The sequence below is a fragment of the Dermacentor variabilis genome, chromosome 9, assembly GCF_050947875.1.
Source record: "Dermacentor variabilis isolate Ectoservices chromosome 9, ASM5094787v1, whole genome shotgun sequence".
Lineage (NCBI taxonomy): Eukaryota > Metazoa > Arthropoda > Arachnida > Ixodida > Ixodidae > Dermacentor > Dermacentor variabilis.
Window position 1 is genome coordinate 122227778 of NC_134576.1, and position 27115 is coordinate 122254892.

General features: G+C 47.4%; 1 protein-coding gene across 2 annotated transcripts; it reads left to right on the forward strand.

Annotated features, from left to right (window-relative positions):
- LOC142557396 (microtubule-associated serine/threonine-protein kinase 3-like) lies at window positions 1-27115 on the forward strand. 2 transcript variants are annotated; one of them, XM_075669196.1, is made up of 12 exons: window positions 1-279; window positions 1318-1569; window positions 3017-3284; window positions 6797-6962; window positions 10954-11126; window positions 11760-11830; window positions 16094-16576; window positions 17830-17960; window positions 20464-20590; window positions 22483-22631; window positions 23769-24119; window positions 26674-27115. In XM_075669196.1, exons 1-12 carry the CDS (start codon window positions 228-230, stop codon window positions 26971-26973), a joined length of 2523 nt encoding a protein of 840 aa, XP_075525311.1. In that variant the 5' UTR covers window positions 1-227; the 3' UTR covers window positions 26974-27115. The 2 variants fall into 2 exon arrangements, with proteins under 2 accessions (XP_075525311.1, XP_075525312.1); XM_075669197.1 differs by lacking the exon at window positions 3017-3284 and having other exon boundaries at window positions 6802-6962.

The following is a 27115-nucleotide window of genomic DNA, read 5'->3' on the forward strand; positions in this document are numbered from 1 at the left end:
CAGGACGCGTGCCGTGGTATTTGCGATGCTCCCCTGAACCGCAGGCAGCGCGGCAGCCATCGAGGCTCGCGCGCTGGCCCTGTCCCCCGTGCTCAGCCCGTCGTCGGTTTCCCGACCCACCGGGCCTCCGCCGACGCCACACCGGCGCGGTACACCGCGGCAGCTGGGAACGGCAAGACTTCGTGCACTGCTGCTGACCGGCTGCGCTCTCGTCTCCGGCCGACGCCATGGCTGCCGCGGTGGTGTCACCGCCCTCTGCACCGCCACCGGCCGCAGACGGTGAGTCAGACCGCAGGTCTAGCGCGTACAACGCCATAGAGCTTCCCTACAGAGAAATGAATAGACGGACCTATGGGGCGCTCCGATCGGTCAGCTAACCGCAGGAATGGGTGATGTGTGAAACACGGCGTCTATGACGTGTTTCGGGCTCTCGAACTGCTTCCGGCGCGTGCAGTCGGCAAAAGCACAGCTTCCGAGATTTGTTTCTCATATCCAGATAGAGCCGTCGCTGGGGCGTGGATTTGGACACTACGTATGCGAAGTGGAAGCGCGTGGATTTATCTAATCTTCGCGCTTGTGCCTTCAGGCGTTGCAGCAGGGTCACTTATTACGCTTCGTCAGGTATCTATCTACATAACTAACACGTGCCGAAACGCTGGAGTTGCTGTTGTGTGCGGAAGAGCTGTCGATCCACTGCGCGTCGTTGAATATCCCTAGTGTTGGTGTATTCTGCACATTTTAACGCGATAGCGTTAAGGAGCTCGTGTCGCAGAAAAGCCGGTGTCGGCGTCCGCGGCGTTGGCCGTGAGCGATAATTCACGGCAGGCACTTCATAAATAAAAAGCAACTTCCAAGATGGGCTGGGTGGGAATCGAACCAGGGTCTCCGGAGTGTGAGACGGAGACGTTACCACTGAGCCACGAGTTTTTTTTTCTTTATTACTGAGCCACGAGTTCGATGCTTCGAAGCGGTACAAAAGCGCCTCTAGTGAACGCGGTGTTGCCTTAGAAACGAGCTGTTTCTAAAAGCTCAGGCGTGCGTCGCTTGCTCAGGCGCACATTTCTTTGTCGCGCCGAACGCTGCGTTGCTCGACGCTCACCGCGTCCGATGCGGGGCGCGTAGTCGCTGCGCCGTAGCCCATTGTCTTACACCCCTTGGCGGGTCGACGGGAACGCTGTCGCGTTCCACTCTTGAAGGCGAAGCTTAAGCGTCCTCCAATTTTTTTTAAATAGATGTTTCTTCAGTTATTTTCTGCGCACCGCGTACTTAACGGGCTACGCGTAGTCTGTGCTGATGCGTGGGCGCGCTCTGATGCAGCCGATGGGATGGAGGAGAAGAAGCGCACTGCGGCCAAGGTCGTCACCACGCTATTCCCGCGCATCCCCAAGGTGACCACGGTGCTGCTGGAGTTCTACATCCGGCGCGAGAGCAAGATAGACCTGGACCGCGAGCCGCTCATGTTCTTCTGCATGGAGGAAGTGTTGCTCGCCGCGCAGGACATTCATGACAAGCTCAACAAGCAGGTCGTCACGTTCCAGGACGTCCGTGACACGGCCGAGAACCTCATAGGTATGCACACACACACCGTAGGAGGTTAACTGATTTTCTTTTGTGGAGGAGTGGGGGGGGGGAGGGGTCAGTCGCGGTGCCTGCTTATTGACATCATGCGGCGCAACGAGACAGTCACAAGGCAGAGAGAAGCATGGACCCACGTCAACCACGGGTGCCGATGTCACGGATGCTTGTGACGTTGGGGTTAACTAATAACTGACGCCTGTGAAGGACACGTGTCAATTGACGTACAGACGTCTCAGGTAACAGTTATAAGCGCACGTGAGGAGGGCACACGTACGGACTGGCGCCTGCTGCGATGCGTATCTGTTTCTTGATTTGTAGTGCTGCTATTTCGCTCACACAATGTCCCTCGTGCATAGGTGTCACCCGCCGCGATGAGCCACGGCGACCATTCGAGGAACAGGTTTTCTGGGAACGAAGTCGCGGGACCGAACTCTGACAGAAAAAGAAAGTGATACGTGGTGCTTATTACGCTTACTGAATTTTACCATATATAGTATTTAAAGATAGTCTAGAGACGCCCTTATCTGCGGTGTCGCAGCGGTATGATCGTGACCCCAGAAAATCTCCCGCTCACGCGTCTTTTTGGCGCAGAAGTTTGGCGAGGAAAAAGAGGCATTTTGTCTCGTGTAATCTATATACCATCGTTGTTGCACCCCATACGGAAAACTGATTTACACCCCTAAGTGTGCGTGAGGGTGTAAATCAGTTTACAACTCACGTCCTTACACTCTTTCTTTTAGGTGTAAGTTTGCGAGTTGTTCACACCCTTACCTGTTTACACCCTTTAACCTGTTTACACCCTTATGCATTTGTAAGGCTGTAAATTAGTTTCCAGTGCATCCACCACCTTTGCAATCAGGTTTTTTTTTTCGCAGACGGCATCGCGTTTTGGGAGAGTTAAGACTCCTATAGTGATATCATAAGAAGCCAACAAACACTCCTATAGTGACTCCTATAGTGACTCCTATAGTGACTCCTATAGTGACTCCTATAGTGAGGCTTTTGACAGAAAAGCGTTAAGCTTTTACAGGCTCGCAAATTTAGTCGGCTGAACCAGCGCGGTTTCCCAGTGGATATGCGGCGCGTCACGCAGCTGAGCGCGAGGTCACGGGTTCGATCCGACTGTGGCAGACCGCATTGCGATGACACTGGGAAAAGCGAAATTTAAAAAAAAAAGAACGAGAAAGACACTCGTGTACTTGAAGATTTAATTGCACGCTGAAGAACCCCCGGGTGGTCAAACGCCCGGTGGCCAAATTAATGCACGGTCCTCCCCATTACAGCGTTTATTTTTTTTTTAGTTTTTTCTTTCATAATTACATCGGGGGTATCAGCCACGATGGAAGTCGCGGAACTTAAGCAACTAAATTCCGTCGGCTATATATATATCCGCGGGGTCGCTGATGATGTCCCACACACACAAAAAAAAAAAATACAGGTTTGCATAACCTGGCTCACAAGAAGAGCCCCGAGATTGCCAAGCTCCTGGGCGACAGCATCCGCAAGCTGCTGATCATCGTGGGCGAGCTGGCCACGTCCCTGGAGAAAGTCTCCGAGGTGCCGCCCACCGACTGGATGGGCATCGGCGACACGGTCGTGGCCAAGACCGAGAAGCTCAACCTGGCCGAGATCGCGCCCTTCTGGTCGTACATCCCGAAGATGAAGGACTTCCTCTCCATCAAGCTGCTCGGCGCCGGAGGGTTCGGGTAAGGCCTCTCTCACTGCCGAAGGCGCTTCCCACTTGAAGGAGCCTCACACTGACATGGAGGACATTTTTCTTTCTTACTTTGTTGCGTCGTCCGAAGGTCCTGGACCTCATTGACGTTTTTTTACAGCTTAATTGGGTGTATAAAAGGGGTTTGGTTGTTCCATTGATAACACCTCTCATGTTTAGTTTTAAAGGGTAAGATTGGTGAGGAGCGATGACGTTTTCTCCCGACATTTTCTTTTCTCTCTCTCTGTGTGTGTGTGTGTGTGTGTGTGTGTGTGTGTGTGTGTGTGTGTGTGTGTGTGTGTGTGTGTGTGTGTGTGTGTGTGTGTGTGCGTGCGTGTGCGTGTGCGTGTGCGTGTGTGTGTGTGAAGTAGAAACTATGACAGTTGCTACAGACGACACGAAAAGTACGGTAAATAAACTTTCAAAGCTATCGCTGTCGAATTATCTTGCGAGATAATTCTGCGCGCCCAAGGTGGTCGGAACCAGTACGCAGCTTTCAACTACGCCTTTTCTAACCGCACGTGTAATTTCAGCTCGCTGTCGTGTGCAATGAAATTTTTTGTGGCCCTAAGGTTAGGGGTTTTACTCATGAGACAAGTTAACGCCCTTAAGGGTGAGCATCGGCGACCCTTAATTCTTACACCCTTCAGAGTGTAAGAATTTTTCACAGTGCCCCAACGAAAAACACAGCACTGCCAAACCTCAGAGAAATCCCTGAAAGCTTATTAAATAAAAAGAGAAAGATTTTATTTGCAGGAAAGACCCAGAGCTCAATCTAAGCTAGTGCGCTCTAATGCGCTACTCTGCACTGTGGAAGATGAGAGGGGAATGTTATCACTTGGATAGATGATAATGATGAGAAGTGAAGAAGTGGATGCTTATGTACATCAGATGGCGACCCTACTAAAGCCGCTCATCTAGTTTCGTCTCATACAGGGACTTAACAACTGTACTATAATAGCTCTGCTATGAGAGAGTTCATCGTTTCGCAGGAGTCGCTTGTGTTATGACGTCATGAAGCGTAAGTTGGGTCACACGGGAGCAGACCATTTTGGCACTCGCTCAGGCAGGCTCGGTTGTCTGCTATGCTGCTGCCACGTCTGCTATGCCACGCAAGAAAAAAATAGCATTACATGCGACCGAACGAGACAGAGCCGGCGAGTGTAAAAGCATCACGAGGCCTGCTACCACGTGACTCCATTTGCATCGTGTCATCGGCACGTAGAGCTAAGGGAAACTGAGACTGGTCCTCAGAAAAAAAAATTGTTATGGTAGATTATTCAGTCTGCTCTGAGCTTTGCCAACATTTTATTTTCTGGGGTTTCGAGGTCGACGACGTTCGTGTAACGCAAAACTTGAAAAAGTAGGAAATGTAGCGTCTATATACTCCTTTAAGTTAACACTAAAGAAAAGCATTCAGTTTAAGCTAAAAAAGAGCCGCAGTTACACCCGAAAGGCGAAGCACTGATTGCGATAGAAAATTAATAGATAACTGTACAAAGCAAGGATAGTAGTTTGGTCAGCCATGTAAACTTGTAAACATTCGCTAACTAAATTAACAATGATAGAATGTGTAAGCGTGACTGAACGAGGACGGAGAAAGAAACAGACACCCAGAGACAGCGCTGTCTTTGTGTGTCTGCTTCTTTCTACGTGTTTGTTCAGTCGTGCTTACACATTCTATCATGGATTCAAACCAACAAGCCCGCTAACGTGCTTTACCTGAATTAACAAACACGGTGTCACGCGTGCACAGGCAAACATGAACACATATCGCTCGACGAGCGCGGAAACTCGCTGTCAAAATTCTGGAGTGAGGAATCGCGACAGCAGCGAGCGAATTGACCTTCCTTCATTCTCTCGCTTCAACGCGAACGAAACGTCGAAAGCACAGCGCATACGAAGCTACCGGCACTACGCGTACTGCGCAAACATCCCAGATCCCTTTGAAGATGAGGCCCGCGTGGGCGCGCAATTTGGCCACGTCGCACATCGCTTTCAAGACACACGAGCGCCGGCAACGCATCCCTACGGAGTCTGCCAAAGGCGTCTACCACGCTGTCCGCCATTCGCGTGCCCAACGCCGTAGTAGACGCCGCGGATATCTCAACCCTGTACGGAGTGGCGGGCGAGAGGACATCGAAGCACCCTCAGTAGCCGCCGGAGGATAACTCCACCCCCCCTCCCTCACCTGACCCCCATGCCTCGCGCGCGACAGGAGAGGGCACGCTGCCGGCCCGGGTTCCTAGGTCGAGATCGAACCGCGTTCGCCAGCCCACCCTCACACGCTTTCACTCGCACGCACAGCTACGGCGCACGGCGGCGGTTTTAGCGCCCTTGGACTTTATACAGAAACTCACGGCGACGCCGACGACAGAAATGCGCCTTGAGTGCCCATATATTTGCTATAGCCATAAAATAGTTAGCGAAGTCTACTCTTGAATGACGAAACAGCTACCTTCACAGAATCAGCTTTTTGTCATGTTGGGTAAAATATCACTTTGGACTCATTTCATCGCTTAAACTTATATTGCTGGTTAAAGGATCTACTCCGAGGCTGGAAATGCGTGGGTCAACGTTTCGCGCTTTTTGTAGATCAGACGTTTTGAAAATGTATGGATCAAAAAGCCACGATGGCTACGAAAGCCACATAGGAGATTGTTTGCGTAGCATTGACGTCGCCGCGGGAAAATATATACGTTTTTTTAACAGTTATTGTTGGGACTTGCGCTTTCATCCAAAAACTCTGTGCTGCCATACTATCCTGGTGTTCTATGTATCGCCTCTCGCCCCGTATTAAAGCGAAGCTTTCATGGCGAAACCCCCAGGACTTTGCCGATCATCGCTGCTGTTGCTGCTACTGGTGTCTCGTCAAATATCTCAAGGAGAGCTCAAATGAGGAAAGCACATATGATACAAACGAATGGGCTTATATAGACATCTGTACTACCCTCACAGATATGCCGGTCACTGCCTCTGTTCACTACTCAACGACGTCATGAAACAACAAACGCTACCCAAATACCATCAAAAGCGACCGTCTTCGCTGTCGCTTTCTCGACGAGTAAAGTGGGCCTATCCTAAAGACAATCCCCTAGCAAAGCGGGCCTATCATGGAGACAGTGACATGGCAAAGCGGGCACATCTGAGAGACAGTGTCATAGCAAGGTGGGCGTATCCTAGAGACAGTGCAATAGCAAAGTGGGCTTATCCTACAGATAGTGCCATACCAAAGAGGGCCTATCCTAGAGGCAGGGCCATAGCAAGGTGTGCGTATCTTAGAAACAGTGCCATAGCAAAGTGAGCCCATCCTAGAGACAGTGAAGTAGCACAATGCGCCTATTAGAAGTCTAAGGAAGGAGACCCTAGCACTAGATTTCCTTCTAGGACGTTCAGTACGGCTTTCTTTGACGAAAGCATGGCATCCGTGATCGCGACTGTAGATACACGCTATCTCGAAGGACATGCCAAAAGGGATTCATGCTTCGAGTCGTTCCGTCGCAGTGCAGTGTACAAGGTGGCCTACAAGCCGACCAACCTGATCTGCACCATGAAGCTGGTGGCATGCGACCGATTCCAGAGGCACAAGCAGGCCTGCATCGACAAAGTGTGCGCATCCGTCATCGGGAGCCCATTTCTCGTCAAATACTACTCCTGCTATTGTACTCGTGTAAGTGTCACACAAGGGGGCTCCATAATGTCGTATTCAAATACACGTAAAACGCAGAAATGCTCTCATCAAATAACCGCTCGACGGGTAAGACTGAAATTGGTTGCGTTTACGAGAATGTATTCTACCGACTGAAGGGAGCAGAACGTTGATGCACTGTAAAAATGTTTACACCCTTAAGAGGAAGCTTTAGCTCGGGTGCTCCTATCTAAATACACGTAAAAGGAGAATTCGTTTTTCTCGGCAACCACCGCACAAAATTTGACGAGGTTTGTTGCATTTAAAAGAAAAAGCATAAAATCTAGTGGCTGTTTGTTTCAGATTTTTGATTCAGGTCGTCAATTGTTTATAAAAAATTGCCAAAAATCGAAAATTATCAAGAAACGAAACTATCAAGTTTACAGCTCTGTAACTCGGCAACGAAAATTGATAATGCATTTCCGTGAATTACATTTAATGATACATCTAAAGCGGACAAAATTGATGTGTTACACATTAATCTAAAAAAAAATTAGTAGTATGGAAATATAGCTTTTGCAGAACCCTTGTAAACAACGTAACAACTTCACGTAAGATATAAAATTACGAATCAAATTTGTCCGCTTTCATTAATATAATGGATCCCGTTTACAGAATCGAGATATCTGTTTTTACGCAGCGCTATAAATTTGTAAACTTCGTGCTTCTATTTTTTTCCAACTTCCGAATGTTTGAAAATCTTTGTAACAAAATTCAGGACTTAAATAGGAATTCCGCGAGCAATAATCACTAGAATTTAACTTTCTCTCTCAAGTGCAACAAATTTCATTAAAATCGGTCCAGGGGTTATCTCTGAAAAACGTTTTTGCGTTTTTACATGTATTTGAATAGGCCACGCCGGAGTTGGGCCCGAGCTAAAGCTTCCTCTTAAGGATGTTTTCTTGTCGCACTGGTAACACCCTTACTGTTAGGGCTTTAAAAATTTATAGAGGACGAAAACGGAGCTATAACTAGACGCGCGATGACAGAAGACGTAATTGAAAACTATGTAATCATTCTGACAGTTTTGGGCGCACAGGAATATCTGACAGGAGAGTTTTATATCTCTACCTGTAAAATTATCTTGTCGGGTATTTGTGTGCGCCCAAGACGGTCAAAATGATCGCACAATTTTCGACTACGTCTTTTGTCATCGCACGTCTAGTTAGAGTTCCGCTGTCGGAATCCATAAATTTTTGTAAGGCCCTAACGATAAGGGTGCTACCAGTGCGACTAGAATACGAAAACACCCTTAAGGGTGTAAACATCTTTTACAATGAAGGATCTCAAATTTAAAAAATAATATTGCAGAGGGGTCCTAACTATAGAACAAATACAAGCACAAAGTTTACAAATCCATAACTTCACACCGAGAACAGTCATCAAAGTTTCGTCGTTGTATCTATTTGAGCGTCTGAATCGGACAAATTTAACATAGAAATTTACGGGTTGCGTGAAGTTGTGACCCCGTTTACGAGGATTGCGCAGAAGTCTTACTCACAAATCAGTGGTATATATCAGAGCGGTCTATATTACATCAATCTTGCCCACTTTAGACGTCTCAATAGATATAAGTTTACGGAAAAACTTGCAGATTAGATAAAAAAAATTGCGTGCGGAACTGCGTTCTGCGTTGTATAAAAGTGGCTAATGACAGCGCAGGACGCAGGGCGTAGGAAGAAGATGGAAGAAGCGCTGTCATTCGTCTCCACTTTATGTCCAGTGTTCTACAAATGTCTTAGAAACCTCCTGTGTCTTGATGTACGCGCGGTACTTCATTGGCAAGCGGGTCCTACGCACAAAATAATGCTTCCAGTGACATGGATTATTTCACTGGAATACAATACCGCGTATTTCGTTAAAATTTATTATGTAACTTTGTCGCAGAGAAAAGTGCGTGGAATAATGTTCTGGACAGGGGTTGGAAGTATGTGGAATGCTGTTTCGGGTGACACTAACGATTTATTAATTTTTTTTTATTTATTTGGTACATACTGCTGGCTTGAGTGTCAGACCTTGGGCAGGAGCGGGTATACATGAAACAACAAAAAGAAATTATGGGGTTTTACGTGCGAAAACCACTTTCTGATTATGAGGCACGCCGTAGTGGAGGACTCCGGAAATTTCGACCACCTGGGGTTCTTTAACGTGCACCTAAATATAAGTACACGGGTGTTTTCGCATTTCGCCCCCATCGACATGCGGCCGCCGTGGCCTGGATTCGATCCCGCGACCTCGTGTTCAGCAGCCTATGAAACAATACAAGAATAAATAATCATTACAAGGGTACAAAAATTCCTGATCAACAGCATCCTAACGTTGCGCGTAACAGCACCCGGCCCTACGCATAACAAAGTGAGTATTCGATATCGCAGCTCAGAACGAACTCGCACGAATGAAAACGTATGAAAAAAAAAACGCTTGATAAATAGAAGGCAATTACTTATCGCGAACGATCAAGCGCGCACATGGAAGACGAAATAGTGGGGCTTTCGAACACCTCAGCGGGCAGGTCGTTTCAGTTACGGATTGTACGCGGGAAAAACGAGTATCTTAAAGCATTCGTTTTGGCCAAATGTTCGCCGACTTTTCTGGAGTGGAAGGATCGAGTTTGCCGTCGCTGCAGTGGCTGAAAGCACAAATTCTTATCTTTTCCTAATTGGTCATGATACAGTAAATAGAAGGGTTTTAGTCTATCACGATACCGCCTTGGCTCCAAGCTCTCCAAGTTGGCTGTCTGTAAAAGTGCTGCAGGGGATGTTTTCAACTATAAGAGTTATAAATAAATCTGAACGCTTTCCTCTGTACTTTCTCGAGTTTTTTAATGTTAAGCTTATGTATGGGGGTCCCAAATTACTGCGGCGTATTCGAGGATCAGTCTTACGTAAATTTTATAGGCAGAGAGTTTAATTTCTGTCGTTGATTTACCTAAAGATATGCGTAAATATCCCAAGCGTTTCATAGCTCTTTTAATAATGTAGGTCACGTGATTATTCCAACGAAGATCATGATTAATTAATAGTCCTAGTTACTTAGAACTCGATATTTCAGATCTGCGGTTAGTTGCGGCGAGTAGTATACTTCTCTTGTATCCTCGCGAGCGTAGGAGAGAAACCGAGCTGCCCAGCTGTCGGATGCCCATGCAGGGCATGCGGCACCTTTGGCTGTAGTGCTGAGGGCACAACGAGAAGGTAATTCACAACCCTTCACCGTCACTACAACTCGACAATAGTTTGATAGCTTATGTGGACGCGGCACCACAGGTAGATACAAATTGGAAAAAGAATTCACTTATGGCTGGAATTCCTAAGTAAAACAAGAACTACGAGTGAGCGCGCCTCGGTGCTGACTCGTAAGCACTTAACTCTTAGTCTTACTGTCGGCCGACAGCCGGCGGCGCAGCACAGAAGCTCAAGAGTTGCTTCCGTGGTGCCACGAATGCACTGCACCACAGGAGCAAGTGATCGGGGGTTCTTCTCTCGCCAACATTTGTTGCGATTGTCTGTGCCAGATAAATCCGCATAACATATATGACATAACATATATGTCACATTTTCTGCTTTGACTTGTGTGTATATATATGTGTATTGAATTGTATTTTTGTATTGAATTGAATGTTGTATTGAATTGAATTTTATATTGAATTGTATTGTAACCTTTTTATTCAATTGCAAACATATGCGGAGATCAACTGCATGGGTGTTATTTTCATCTTTTATTTTTTCTCCGTCTTTGCCTTCAACCACGGTTCCATAACAATGTATAATGTTACTTTGCCTGTCTGCCTTTTTATTTCGCTTTATAATTATATGACCATGTGAATACTTCTCTTGTTAACCCCCCCCCCCCTTATGTAATGCCCAATCCAGGGCCCTTAAGGGATAATAAATGATGATGATGATGATGATGATGATGATGATGATGATGATGATGATGATGATGATGATGACGTGAGGTGTCTCTATGCCATCAGGACGCCTACATCACCGTGATGGAATACATCTGTGGCGCCGACCTGATGCGCGTGGTGGACAAGGCGGTGTACCTGCCCACCGAGGAGTGCCGCATCGTCATGGCGCAGCTCATCCTCGCGCTGGAGCACATGCACCTCAGGGGCCTGCTCCACCGGGACATCAAAGTGTCCAAGTGAGTGGCCGCCTCACTGTCCGCGCCGATGAAGATGTGCAGTTGCACGACGACTGCTGATTAATCGTTTTCACGTGAGCCTCGCTTCACGTGCCTTAACACCAATGGCCGTGGGCTCGAGTGCCCTAATTAACTCTATCTTAACACCAAAGGTCGTGTGGGCTACACTCCCACCAGAGGTCGAGGGCTGGATGATTTTTTTGGACCTTTGTTGGTCGCGGCAATGCCGACAACTAGGGCGGATTTTCCGCCTCACGAGCCTTGTAATGCTTCCGCATTAATAATTTCGTTGCCTAAAGAAAACGTTTAACGTGTGTGTTATATTCTTTTTTTTCTGGCATTAAGATCTCCGGAGGTGAGGCAATACTAAGCCCGACGTTATTCAGGGCTGATAAAACTATACATTGATTTGTGAAGAAACAAAGGCTTCTCCAGAGACAGTGCTTTAAGCATGTCCTCTCGTCTTGAAAGATTTAACCAACTGCACTGAAATTTATTTCAATACTCGCGTTCGTAGCTGCTACTACTAAGAATAGTTTGGGCAACTGAAGACCTGCAGTCTAGGAAATTCTGTTTCCATGAGATTCCAACATGCTCGTGGGATCTGTGCAAGTGCCAATTGTTTCCTTTCAGCATGCTGATCATTCCAGGGGGTCGAGTGAAGGTCATCGACTTCGACACCAACAAGGTCTGCATCGGGCATTGTAAGTCGCAACGCTCGCATCTGATTATTGCTGAAATTGTGAACATTTTTAATGTCCCACTGCCGAAATGGTAATTAGCAGCAACGACAGTAATTAAACATTTATGTTCGAGTGCTGCCTACAGGCAACATACAAGAAATTACTTGTTTGCTTGATGGGTTTCAAGACTGAATACGAAGTCTCTGGATAAAATCTCTTCGGCCAACGCTGAATTACAGGCGGCAAGCGTCATTTGTCGGTTTAGAGCAGGAGCACAGGACGCGGTAGAAGGGATTCGGCACTCGACTCGCTTTCTTTTGAAAGCATAGTCAGAGGAGACATACCTATGCAGTATTTTCGGCTGCTGTGGTGTCGCGCACGTGATTTAAAGCAATTGGAATGTACACTATGGTTTGCATATAATGACAGCTGTCTGCACCAATTCCAAAACTAAGCCATAGGTGGCTTGGGCTGAAGGCCACTTCCAATTCTCTGCCTTGGGTTTCCCCGTATCGCTGAAATAAGTTAACGCAACATATCTTTATTTCTTTTTGTTGATTATGCCTATTCTCGATCTGGTTGCACATTTTAGACAGAAAAAAATTCTGGCTTTTATAGGCGTCGTCATTAAAAAGGTTAAAGTAATGGTGCTGCTCCTTCTGTACGTGCCGAAAGTACGACGTGTCCGTGCGAAGGCTACCCAAAGTTATAAAATGATAACGTTTGTTCACCAAGCTCCGTAGCAGTGGAGAACATCAATATTTCCGCGATAATGACCAATAAAATTATTAGTAAGAACTACACTCAGTGCTTTAATTATTCTTCTTACGGGACGTGTCACTGCACAGCTGAAGTCAGCCATCGCACAATACATAACCTTGTGCTAGAAAAACTCCGTACTCTGCACTATTTCTAGAAATGCGTAAACTCAAAGGTATCGTGAAATGCATTCCTGTTGTAGAAAGCCTTTTTTTCCACAATGAATTATTTTTTTCAAGAGTGCGGAACCATATTAACTGGGACCGAAAGGATTTTCGCTGCAGTTTTCGAGTATTTATTTCTCCGCACTTTTGTTAAAGAGTGGGATTGACTTGGCGGGCTACTTCGTTCATGATCGCATAGAAAACTAGTGCTGGAAGAAGGGACAAAATGGGAAGGAATGCACACCATACTGCGCTGACTAAAGACTGTATGTGTGTATTATCATGCTGTGCCTTTCATACAGAGACTCACCTTTTATTCGGAAACGTGCCTTAACCTTGAAGCCCACGCTTCACTTGATCTAGATGACGTTCTGGCATGAACGTGCTCAAGACTCTCATCACGTCTTCTTCGGCCCGTTCACGCCAAGAGTCATCTATATAGCTCAAGTAATCAAGTAAAGCATTGACTTCAAGTTAAAGTGCATTTCTTAATGCGCGGTTAGGTCGCCGTATGAAAAGCAGCATAAAAAAAGAAAAAAAGAACGAACCCCGGTTTCAGTACCAGACGTTCGCAACAGATCACAGTTAGCTTCACAAGGGATGCTAAACGCATTAAAACGGGTTGCAAACGAGGCATTCACATCAGAAGACCGTAGCAAGATAATCAATTTATTTCGCGGAATGTTCCAGGGTAGGAATGCTGACACTATCATCTTTGAACGATCAGTCTCGGTCATTCAAATCGTGAAATCAGTCTTTCCTAGCGAAGCCTCCTTGACTGTCTTGACCGTAGTTGCCGGCTTGCCGAATGATCTCATGCCTCACATCATGTACAACACGTGTGCGCGCGTCAGTTTCCAATAAGACGTGGATTCAGGAATGAAACGGTAAGCATACTGGTTCAATTTTAACCCTGTCTTTCGCGCTGTACTTCTTGTAGCATGCATCTGTCCTCACCATTCTTCCATCGACGAACATCCCCTGCGCCCTCACGACATCACTGCGCGCGAGTCCATAGCGTGCACTACTAGCATGAACTCTATCGTGTGCATTACGGCGTACATAGTGCGCAGCGCAGCGCGTAAACACAAACATTGCATCACATTAAAGTTTGTGAACAGTAAGGTGTATAAACACGAAAGTTGCGCGAGATTACGTGTTGAATAGATGACAATGAAGGCGACTGTGCGTATCACGTTTAGCTTTATAGCAGTTACGCAACGGCTTCACGAGGGCTTCGCTTCGCAGAAATTTCAACATGTACAGTCGAGGGCAAAAGTTTAAGGATCAATGTTGCCCCTAAATTTCTTTTTTTTTTCTTCTCAGCCTAGGCATAAAGGCCGAAATCAAGTGTACTGCCCACGTGCGCCTGCTTGACGAGCGCCTTGCTTTTATACAATTTCACGTTGCATGGCTGTGCTAGAAGAAATTAATTCCAGTTTTTTTTTTCACATGCCGTGGTCTCTAAACTTTTGCACTCGACTGTACGTTAGATAGCATAAAATTTCTAGTCAGTCGTTTTTGTGCAACGCTTCGCACTCGGAAACCACGGGCGCACGTTTGTACTGGCGACAGTGCAAGACATTTCTATAGATTGCAAGCTTTCTAACGTTATACCTGTGCTTTCTGTTCATCGTACAAACACATATGCCTGACCGGCCGGTGCTCGTCAGGGAAGTGTTGCTTGACGCACTTCACTGACCGCTGCCAGTCAGGAGTACAGTGAACACGCATAGATACAGTTGTTAGCGCAGTGACTGTGTTCTCTTTCCTGCCTTTTGCCGTATTCTAGCGCTGCTCTTCTGTGATGTCAGACACAGACGTTCTGTAGCAAAAAGTCATACTTCGAGTATTGGTTGAATCCCAACGACGGTCTCCGTATCGAAACGTGGGCCACCCTATCTGAAGAACTTGCCGACTCCCCTGCACTCAGGGGCAAGCCTTCTGGGTCAATGCAAAACAAGCTACGGGGAGCGGAGCTTTTGCACGTGTGTTACAGCACCAAGTAGTTCCGGCAGAGTTTGACAGCACTGTAGGTTTCAATTTCTTGGAGCAGACAGTGAATCAGCGTAGCTTCCAGTTGCGCTGGTTTCGCGAGTGCCACGAATCGAAAAGTAAAGCAAGAAAATAAAATTCTAAATTTTATATCCAAACCGAAAATAGGTGCTGTAGTAAGGAAAGTGTTTTTTTCAAGCAAACGCGTATGAGACACTGTGGGAATAACTTCAGGAGCGCTTTCACAATTACGCTACGCTTCTCTAGTTTTCCTTATATTGCCACAGGAAGTCGTCTGCAAGTACTGATATCCCCTTCAGGCACTGTGTGCAGAATTGTGCACGTAAATATAGTGCGCCAAAAGCGAAGGTCCTCATGAACACAATATTGAGAACCTGTCGTAGACATCTTGAAGCACCTGTGCACGAACCTGCGTTGCAAGTTTGAATATGTGTGAAGCTATTCAATAACGCGAGTTGCAATGCATACAGCTGTTCGCTCTCGGTCGTACTCAGACATCAAGCAGCGAAACTAACACCATCATGTAGCGGGTTCGCTTTTTTACATTGTTATTGACGATATTTAGCACTAGGCTTATTTTTCAAGTGGCCAGATAAGTGCTCTCCCAGCATGCTAGACATGAAATAGTCGACGTTTACATGTATGACTGCTTCTCTGTAGAGCACGGGGTCGACATTCGGGAAACTGGACAAAACTCACTGAACTATTGAAAATTCCGCATCCACCATGCATCGTGACACGCTTTTCATGATTCTGAAGATACAACAAATTTGATTGAACTAAATTGTAAACTGAAAGTATTGATTGTCACCTGGAAGGGGATAGTTTATTCCTCTTGACCACACCGTTTTCTACTAAAATTAATGAACTGAATTCTTGCACTGCTATTGTTCAGCCACCATGGCAACGGCGGTTGGTACTCATGGATTCATCTGAGCTACGTGCTTGTGTTTTCCGACATTCTCGTCGCTTTGTAATGCTTTGCTTGTCTTTATGGCGGAAATTTCTATGCAATTGCTTTTTTCTTGTAAACGCAGAAAGCAATGAGATTGTGCGCACAGTATAATCACTGAATAGTGGCCTTTATGACGCAATACATTGTTGAAAATGATTAATTTGCAAGGTCACAAAGCCGTTCGAATCCAGAAGGTCAAATTCTAGGCAAGTCCATGTGCCAGTCTTTCTCACAGTGGCTGAACCGTCCTACCTGCAGCTCCTGAAGACACTAACGTATCAGAGTTCCCTCTAGTAATGTTTCTAGAAAACTCTTTGCTTTTCAAAATTTTCGTGTGTGTTGGTGCTTTACCGCTGCGGTTCACCCGTTTCCTTCCCGCATAACGCGCAGTCTCGAGGCGCGTCTGTAAGGGTTACTTCACCAAAACGGCGTTCGAGTTTTACGACGGCGAGTCCGCGGGAACCATACCCTACATGGCCCCCGAGATCCTCAAGCGGAGGCCGTACGGCCGGTCCTGCGACTGGTGGTCGGCGGGCGCCACCTTCTACAAGATGATGACCGGCCGGGTGCCCTTCCGCGGCGAGACCAAGCAGGAGCTGACGGACAAGATCATCAACCAGCCGCTCAAGTGGCCAAAGGTCGAGGAGCACCCGCACTCGGCCACGCCCGAGGCCAAGGACATGGTCTTCAAGTTGCTCAAGAAGAACCCCGTCGAGCGGCTCGGCTCAACCACGTACGCGGAGATCCGCGAGCACCCGTTCTACGCGGGTTTCAACTGGAAGAGGCTGGCCACCACCAAAGACCTCTGCAACATTCCCGCCATCGGAGAGTGCATGACCAAGAAGAAGGAAGCGGACAAGCCGGAACGATTCAGTGAGTGGGCCGCTCTCCTCTCTTGCAATTGGTGGTGCTGAGAAAATGGCTTGCACCACGTGTTCGCAGCTCCGCGATGACTTCTGGTGCGCGTAGTTGTCGAAAGCACGGCCTTCGAGATCCGCTTCTGTCAGCCGGAGAGACCAGCCCACAGGTCATGGATTTAGGCAATACCTATAAGGGCGTTTACAAGAATACGACAACTGGCCCATCATATCGAACTTATAGCACGTCGCGTTGATGTAAACGGAGGTAAATAGGCTAGAGAGAGTGGTTGAAGCGAGGAATGGGCGCTCTTCCTACAGCCCCTTACGGAGCGCGTTTAAGCGCCTTGGGAAAGGGGAGGTGGACATAAAGAAGAAATAACAGAGAGAGAGAGAGAGAGAGAGAGAGAGTAATGCGCCAGGAAGGTGAATCGTGTCGATGCGACAGAAGAAGGTAGTTCGGGACTGGGTAAGTCGCCTGGTGTGGTGCCTCTAAAACGCTTGGCGCATTGAAGCAGCGAGAAGGTTGCCGCCGTGTTCTCTCCTCCACTCACCGGTGCAATGCAAGCCGCCGGAAAGAGGTTCCAACTAAGAATAATGCGCCGCATGCAGACGCTGTCGCATAGTAATTACCGCGATGCTTTAGAGAATGCGACACGCTGTGTTGTGTCGCCTGCTACGTAAATGTGGCTAATGACCTGCACTTGGAAGTGCATTTACTGATTACTTGGTGGGGTTACATGTCGCCCTGCAGCACTGAGGTTGGGAGAGACGCCACGGTTGTGGGTATGAATACCAAGCGTCAATTTTGGTAGCGTAGGGTTCTTAAAAGAGCACCTAAACCTTAAATACATCAGTGTTCTTGGACGTAGCCCTCCGTCGATACGCGTCCGCCGCGGCCGTCAGTCGAGCCGACGCACCCGTGTTCAGCAGCACGCTCTCAATCTCGTTCCACGTGAGTGGTTCCACTTAGTTGATGACATCTACGTTTACCTACGTGGAACGATATTAGGAGTGACAGTGTTCTCCTTGGTGGAACACTAAATGTTCCACGTAGCGGAAAATTTTCGCGGAATTTCTGCGAATGTGTTGGACTTCGATTTCGTAATCTCATTCCGCATACGCGGAATGAGATTACGAAATCCAGTGAGCCACCACGCAATGCGCACCAGTTCGTCAACTATGGCATCTTTGTCGGTTACCACTACTTTGCTGAGCCCTTCCGAACATGCAGAGAGAATATCAACGCCTCTTGTTCGTGATTCGCAGCTGTCAGCGCTACCAGCAACACCCTGAAGCGAAAGCTTCTCAAGGTGGACGACATGGTGGACGTCGAGGCGTCTACGCAGAAGGCCCTTTACTCGTACGCCTCCCCCAGCTTCAAGAAAATGATGACCTTTGTGAGTACTGGCCTCTTCTCTCTTGCGCTAGCAATGGTACTGGCCTCTTCTCTACTTGCGGTAGCCATGTTACACGTATACGCTTAGCGTTTGTGATATAGTTTGTACGTAAAACCTCCCATTTTGTATGGCCCGGTTTATTCAATCATATTTCTGTGACATCATGCAATATCGGCCTGCGTGAGAGAACTCATCGACATGGAGGATTGCGAACACAAAGCCTCCAAGCTACGCACGTCATGGTGATGGTCTTCTGCTACACATTTAGGTGATTTACTAAGAATATATATATATATATATATATATATATATATATATATATATATATATATAGCAGCAACTGGCTCCACGAAGCACGGTTTGGGTAGCCTTCTAATGCTTAAAAAATTGAACTCTGGAGTTTTACGTACCAAAACTACGATACCATAGCTTTCTGCTTCTTAAAAAAAAAGTTAATTATGGTTTGACGAGACAGAACCACGATCTGGTTATGAGAAACGCCATAGCGGGCGCTCCGGGCTATTTCGACCCCCTGTTTTTTTTTTTTTTAGTATGCACCTAAATATAAGCACGCGAGTGTTTTTGCAAGTTGCGCCCACTGATTTGAGGTCAGCACGATCAGGTCGAACCCACGGCTTCGAACTCAACTGCGCAAGGCCACAGCTAAGTGTACTGTACCGCGGCTACTTCTGCTGCTTTCATTGTCAACTCTTCTGATCCGTGGCGCAGACAGAATAGTTTCTTCGGACGCAAGAAGAGTCCTATACCTCATAATCAAACAGTTGGTATCCCTGAACTCAGAATGATATTTAACAGGGGTCCCTAGACAACATAGTGTTGCTTAGGTAATATGTGTAGCAATACCGGATAGGTACGTGTGTATTCCGCATAACAGTGACAAATTATACGATGGGCACAGACAATCACTTATGCAGAATATAATTGAAAGGTAGGAAAAGCGTGCTATAAAATTTCACACACACACACACACACTCCTGAGTTACTAAGCAAGGCAATATCATCAGCGAATCGCAAGTTGCTAAGGTATTCTCCATCAACTTTTATCCCCAATTCTTCCCACTCCAGGCCTCTGAATACCTCCTGTAAACATGCTGTGAATAGCATTGGAGATATCGTATCTCCCTGTCTGACGCCTTTCTTTATAGGGATTTTGTTGCTTTCTTTGTGGAGGACTACGGTAGCTGTGGAGCCGCTATAGATATCTTACAGTATTTTTAAATATGGCTCATCTACACCCTGATTCCGTAATGCCTCCATGACTGCTGAGGTTTCGACTGAATCAAACGCTTTCTCGTAAAATTAAACATAGCGAGTCTTAAAAAAAATATCACATACTTCACATTGTGTTTCGTTGGTGCGGGTGTGTACAAGGCGGCATTTTCAGTCTATATTTATCCCGTTAGCAAACCATCAAATATGAAAATATCACGTTTGCCTTAAAAAAACTGTTTTTTTGTTATGTAGGCTGCCCTACTCCTCCATTAATTATCCCGCCGTTCTATTACTGTTCGCCCCTGCAGATCAGTTTACCTGCGCCTCTGCTATAGAGACTCAATATACACTATTTACGAGAGTCAATGTAGAGGCTCGCGCAAACACACTGCTCTAATGATGATGATGACTGATGATAGTCGTTAGTGGTGTCAAAGAGTCCCTTGGACTGCTTGACCTACTTAGGTTTAGCTAAGTTGTCACGATGAATATTTTATCGGCAGTAATTAGTTGGCATTCGTCGAGCTATATGCGCAGTACAGAAATCATCAGCTTCAGCGTAACCCGAGCGTTCAGTCAAGCCAACATCATTGCGTTCTTCATCGCTTAGCCGTGACGTAAGCACCGGCAGATGAAGCACCGTCCCAGCGGTGCTCGCTGTGGTTGAGACGGCGTGTCAGAGTTGTCAAGTTGCTTTTTATCACTGCTCGAGCTGTGACAATATTGAGCGCAATCTAGCCATCTATCATTCTGTTGTAACGTTACCTGTGCCTTGACAAATCAGCCCCAATTATTAACGCGATAGCGTTAAGGAGCTCGTGTCTCAGAAAAGCCGGTGTCGTCGGCGTCGGCGTCCGCGGCGTTGGCCGTGAGCGATAAATCACGGCAGGCACTTTTTTCTTCATTTTTAAACCAATACAGCTTACCTCCTTATAAGGAAACGAGATATGAAGAAATATTGAACATGACGAAACAACTTGAATTTCTGTTGCAATCCCTAGAAAGATTCGTAATAATGTAAATTAATAATGTAATAATTAAGATAAATAAGTAATCCTTCAACTTTATTATAAGGAAGCCTTACTGTACTACATTTGTTTCACTGATCTCCACCGATAGCCACGCTGTTTACGTGACCATCACTTCTGAACCCCAGCGTGTCCTACTAGGTGGCACATACTGTGAGTTACACAGTAACATTTTTTTTGATGGAACACGCAGAATTGCAGTAGGCTTGGTCTACTGTAGTTTATGCTACTACTCCCCGCAGGCGAAATCGGCCGCTGGTCCCGTGGAACTGAAGGACTCCTTGTTCAAGTCAACTCCCGGGGATACAGAGGAGCTGGACTACAAGAAGGCCTCGGACGTGGACGTCAAAGCCGGCATCAGCGGCCTGAGTGAGTGCAAAGCCTCAACGCAATCGCCAACCACGGCGAATTGGCGCGGATTCATAGTCGGTAAACCTCGAAGGGACAACGACGAGTGAATAATACAGGGCAAGCGCTCGCTATTACCCGAAAGGCTTTTGTTATAAACACGCACATGTAACGCATTGCACATTACGCGCATCGAAAAACACAACTAAGTTATTTCCACGTTTCGGTTTGGGATCAACCTTCAAGGACGAATTTACGGGCGCATGATAGCTCTCTTATACGCTTCGTGGTACACTATTACTCCAACAACGTGCAACATGGTTGCAAAGAAACAATTGTTAACAGAATCAACGTCCTTGACCGTCGCGGTTTTCTAATCACGAATAAAACCTGCATAATGAATACCCCCATGGCTTCACCGACGATGCCGAGAAAATTTTGAGTGACGCGCGGCGCTATGGGACTACCACTGAATGAGCCTGATGTTTTATGCGAAGCATATTACTAGAGCTCAACCCAGCTCCTCAGGCGCGGCGGTGTCGCCTTCAATGACCTTTGACCCCATGCCATACCACGTGGCACCGTGACGTCACGACAGAGGAGAAACGGGGCTCCAACTCGCGCCGTCGCTCGCGGCGTCGCCTTCAAGGCTGACCACGTGACACCGTGACGTCACGACAGAGGAGAAACGGGGCTCCAACTCGCGCCGTCGCGGCGGTATATAAGCAGCTGCGCTTGTTTCTAGGTGGCTTTGGCTGAACTCTTGCAAGATGGGCTGGGTGGGAATCGAACCAGGGTCTCTGGAGTGAGAGACGGAGACGCTACCACTGAGCCACGAGTACGATGCTTCAAAGAGGTACAAAAGCGCCTCTAGTGAATGCGGTGTTGCCTTAGAAACTAGCTGTTTCTGAGGCTCAGGAGTGCGTATCTTGCTCAGGCGCACATTTCGTTGCCGCACCGAACGCTGCGTTGCTCGACGCTCACCGCGTCCAATGCGGGGTGCGTAGTCGCTGCGCCGTAGCCCATTGTCTTACACCCTTTGGCGGGTCGACGGGAACGCTGTCACGTTCCACTCTTGAAGGCGAAGCAGAGTAACGCATGAGTTGTTTCTTCCTCTAGCCGAACCAAATATAGCCAAGCAACAGCAGTTCACCAGGCTAAACAGTGGTTCAACAACTAAACTAAAGGCTAGTATGCTTCGCATCCTGGGCTTAACCTTAGCTAAGCCACAGCCATTTTTTTAAACGTACGCAGGTAAAAAAAGCGCCGGTTATAGTGGGTGCCTCAAACATGGCGTCCATGACGTCTCTCCTGCAGCTGCGATTGCTTCCGGCGCATGCAGTCTGCAAAAGCAAAGCCTTCGAGTTTGGTTTATTTAACTTAGTGGGGCCCACTGGAAATGACTCATGAACTGCACTTCATAAGGAGTTTACGCACTTCATAAGCGGTATACCGCTTATAAAGTGGGTATACCGGGTATACCGCTTTCGTGTACCGCACTTCAGAAGCGGTATACGAAATTCGGCTAAGCTGTAGTAAAGCTTGTACACGAGAAAAAGAAAATGTTTGTGTGATGAAGCGAGGCAACACAGCAACCACGTAACAATATTGGGTACGATTGTTACTTATTTTCCTGCAACTAGCGTACACGCTCTCTCTGTTATCTTTTGTTCGGTAAGATGCAAGTTCTTAAAGGAAAGAATGGAGCGAGGAGGAGCGTGAAAGATTAGCAAATAGAAAAGAGGTGGTGACAAAAGTGCACGGTCAGTACACCATCGCTCACCGGGAGTCGAATCCCCGACCTTACTCTGCGCAGCAGTGTGCCGTATCAATCAGCCAGTGCGGTTGGAAAACGCGCCCGCTAAGTGCGCTAAAGCTGTCTGCATAGTTTCCTTTTTTTTTCCACTTCGTAGCTGGAGCCTCCGCTGACAAGTCGATAACGGCGAAGGAGAAAATGGACTTGATCATGTGGCGGACCAAGAGCCTCGGAAAGTACTGGAGCTTCGGCATCAACATCGTGGAAGTCATGGGAGAGAACAACAAGAGGTTCTACATGGTCGAGGTCAGTGCTCGGACGGGGCATGTTTTCGTCAATGCATATTTTCGCCTAATTAACCGCTGACTGTGCAATGTCCTAATGTGGATGCTTTGTAAGGGAGGCGAAATTTCGTCACATGCTGCGGGCATGTCGTGCACACGTATCAATAGAGACTGCCGTTAATTCGACCATTGCGGGACCGCGAGGTTCGGTAGAATTACCCGAAAGTTCGAATTAACAAACGGCGGCAGAATGAACGAGTTCTGGTTTTTTGTTTGTTGCCTGAGGCGGTCCGTAATATTTTCCGGCCTCTTGCTTTCGAAACTCGACTCAAGCGAGCGCCGACACGTTTAACCGCTGCCTCAGGCTGGAAGAAAAAGTATAAAGTTCTTAAGGTTCCGAAAATGAAAGTAAAATAAATATATAGTAACACAGCTTCATCGCTAGGGAAGCAGAAGCGGCATTTACTGATTGTCTCGCTTTCCAAGCTTTAGTAGCCGCTGCGCTCATGAAGGCGCGCGACAGGGTCGAATTACCCGAAGCGGCATGCTTTCGCGTTCGAATTAACCCGTAAACGGGTTTTTTTCTTTCCATAGCAATGTATGGTTTATCGCCTGGAGTATCCAGTGCGTTCGAATTACGCAGAAGGTTGAGCTAACTGAGCTTGATATAACGAGAGTCGACTTTCTATATAAAGTGAACTAAATGCACCGTTCCAAAGCGATGCAGGTCCTATGAGAAACGGCGAAGGGCGGGGCCTCCGAATTAATCCTGACTGTTCAAGGCAAAAGCAGTCGTCCATACAAAAGTAGACAGAAGCTATACAAACTAATACGAACGAGCTTCACAAAAATTTTCGCCTGAAAAACGAACGTGTTCTGACCGGCCGCTGAAGCGCTTCCCATGCTTCACTTAACTGCTGCACATATCACGAAGTGATGTGGTTATGTCAGCCCTCACCTAAAGCAAGACAACGACGCTCTTGGGTGGAGATGTTTTGGTCAGCAATCTTGACTAGACATAGTCCGTAAATGCATCGCATGCATATATATATATATATATATATATATATATATATATATATATCGATCCTGCTCGACTTATTGTGTTTTTTTTTCCTTTACTGTCCATTTACGAGATCTTCCTCTCGACCTCGCGCAGAAAGTCAAGAGCGGCAGTCCCGCCGAAGTCTCGCACGTGCTCGAGGGCGACGTGATTGTGGCCGTCAACGGAGCCGACACCTCGGATTTGCCCGTCGCTGAGGTCAAGCGCCGCATGCAGGACTGCGGTGACCAGCTCGTTGTCACCGTGCTGTCCTCGAGCGCCTTCAGGCTGCTCGAGTCACGACGCGACTGGGACCAGATCCTCAAGGCGGCCGGCCAGGACACCATCCAGGTGAGGGCCATCAAGACCGCGTGCAGCGGCAGCGGCTACTACGGCTTCAAGGTGTTCGAGGCCAAGGCGTGGAACGAGCAGAAGAAGGCCCTGGTACACTGCCACGTCATCCAGAAGGTACGCAGCAAGCCTGTGGCTTTCTCGCAATAATGAGGAACGCGTAGTCCTTACAAAGAGTTTACAAGAAATTGTATAGCTCAGAGTGACCGCGGCGGTATTTCGCACTGCGAGCTGCGTCATGCACCACGCGCGTATAGAGCATGAAAAAAAGCATACCACTGACGTCTCCCTGATACTTGGTTGTGAGACGTTCCTTGTATGCGTATGATGATTTCTTTTATATAGATGTTCTCAATTCCTTGTTTACGTGTTCAAGGGCTTCCCAATTTTTCTTTTCGCTGACGTACCTAATCTAACTTCCACTCAAGAGTGCCCTCTTCTGTGTAAGAGAACAGCTATGTGCCGTCACGGAAGATCGCGGAATGGACACCATGCTATATTTGAACACAGTCGCGCTCAAGCTGACGTTTTAATTAGTTTCGGTGAAGGTCGCTGGCTTAATAACGGCATCAGCAGAAATGCGTACTACTTCTGGCACCAGGAGTTCCTTATGAGCCATCCTGTTGTGTCTCTTTTGTTATTGTTGTTGATGTACATAGCTTGAAATCATAACTTTAGTTATCGCGCAAGTGGTAAATCATTCCTGAAGAAAAGCCCTGATCTGTCAGATGACTCTGAAAGGGCTCTCATTGCCTTTCTGAATAGCTGCGCCTATAGCCACACAACTGGGTATTCATGGTATATTGCCACGCTCTTGAAAGTGTCCCACTTTTCGGACTTCATAATCGCCTAACATCTCAGATCAGGCAGCTATAGCTTCTTACTCAAATTCAACAATTAAACTGATCAGGAGATGCTTTCATATTCTTCGACCCCTCTACATTAATGGCACTGAAAGTTCCCTACACTCCCGAGGATTTGTGCATTATAAGCACAAGCATGTACGCTACCACATGACTGCATCGATGTCGTAAATCAGGGCCCGTATTCCGAAACGTTCGCCTTCCGCGAGACTATCGCCTTGGCCACGCTTCCGCCAACGGCGCCCTGATTGGCGGTTTTAGCAAAACCGGAAAACAAACAGCGCCACCTAGTAGTTCCGGCCTACGTCATTTTAACGTTATGGTGTCGATGGGTGCTCTCGACATATATTGAATAAACGAACACGTCTTTTGGTGTTCGGTTGGTGGTGGAGTGTAGTAGAGGTAAGATAGGTGGTAGCTTATAGTAGCCTTTTTTGGTTGGCCTCTTACACGCGTTGTTTCGCGGCGATATTTGTTCATTCATTTAAAGTAAAACATTTCACGCTTACTTATTCAATTTATTCTGCCCAAAGCGGCCGTAACCAACCGTAGGCAGTGCGCAGAACCCGTACTGCGGCCACCACACTCGAAAACAACAGACCCAAGCCGCTCTACAACTCGCACGGTGCGCTTTCTCATGCGATGTGAAGCGTTCGACAGCGCGTGTTGGTAGTGCCTGCTGACGTCACGGGTGAGCAGTCGCTCGATTTATTGAACGCGACTATCGCGGAAGGCGAACGTTTCAGAATACAGCCCCAGTTCGCCCCGATCGAGCGAGAGAGTTACAGTGCTTGCGGCAGGAGATGTCCCTAGTTTTCCTTTCATATCGATCACGACAACAAGGAAGTCAAGCTTAGCTGCATACTTCCCCAAGGGAGAGATGTGTGATCACACGTGCATCAAACAATACGCAACGTCATGTGTGTGTGCGCCTCATCGTCTTCTGCTGATACGTGTATTGCGAAAGCTATGCAAGTAGAGTTTCATGGCAGGACGAAGGCCTCATGCTATCAATATTGGTTGGAGAAAGAATTTCTCCAGCACGATTGCTGATGTCAACTACACTGTCATTTTCAAGTTGCCTTATCTTACATGGTTTTGGTTGACTGTTTCTTTTGTGACAATTGTATTGAAGTCTATGATATTGGAGGCATAGGCGCAAAGAAAGAAAAATGGCAGTTTATAGCTTCTCATGTTGCCATGCCAGCCCATAAATTTCACCTAGTATAAGCTGCTAATCACGTGAGATGGAGTATCAGAGTTGTAGGAATCATGCATTTTACGATATTCCAACCCACGAGGGTTGGAATAGCTCTCACAAAGCCAGCAATTAAGACACCACTATTCGACGATTGCGCAGGTTCAGATGAAAATGTAGCTCCCTCTATTTATTAGCTTACCACTAGCGTTGCCATTCACTGTAAGTACCAATTTCTCTGATTCGAAGCAACCGACGGAAAAATTTCCTGTCTTACACTGGATTTCCCAGAACTCACAAGTTGTCTAGATTTTCCCCGGTGGCAGACACCCTATTGAAAAGTTCATTTGTCAAAACGTTCGCTCCTGCCTGACGTGCCTCTTGTTAGACGACTGCCGACCATCTGTCACAACTACGTAGCTAATCTTCTATGATAAAAAAAAAACTGCATAGCCTGGACACTGTTTTCAAGACAAGACAACACACCCATCGCCTGCTCACATCTTGTTCCACAGCTGGTCCTGGACTGTCAAGAACTGTTGCACACAGATACTAATGACCCTCTCTCTCTCTCTCTCTCTCTCTCTCTCTCTCCATGCCTGGCGTGCAGACCACCGACGTTCAGGTGGTGACGCCCAACAAGTGCATGTACCCGGGCGACGTGCTCGTCATGGTGGACGGCGTACCCGTGGACAACATGGACCAGTACGGCGTCAAGGCGGCCATGTCCAAGGGGGCCAACGAGCTGAACATCACCATCGCGCCCATGTCTCCGCTGAGGCTCAAGAGGCCCTCGTACACCCGTCTGCACGAGACGGTGATGACGGACGCCAACGTGCCGGAACCGTCGGCCAAGGCCAACATCGAAAACGCGCCGCCGCCGGCGCCGGCGCCGGCAGCGAAACCGTGAGCGCCGTCTTCGCCACGGTCGACCACCGGTCGACGTTCGGCCACATTGACGCCACATACGTTTTTTTTTTTTGCGGGCAAATGAGGAATCGAATAAATGAGGTGTGAAACACCTACGAGGATCAAAAGTATGGACGACTGGA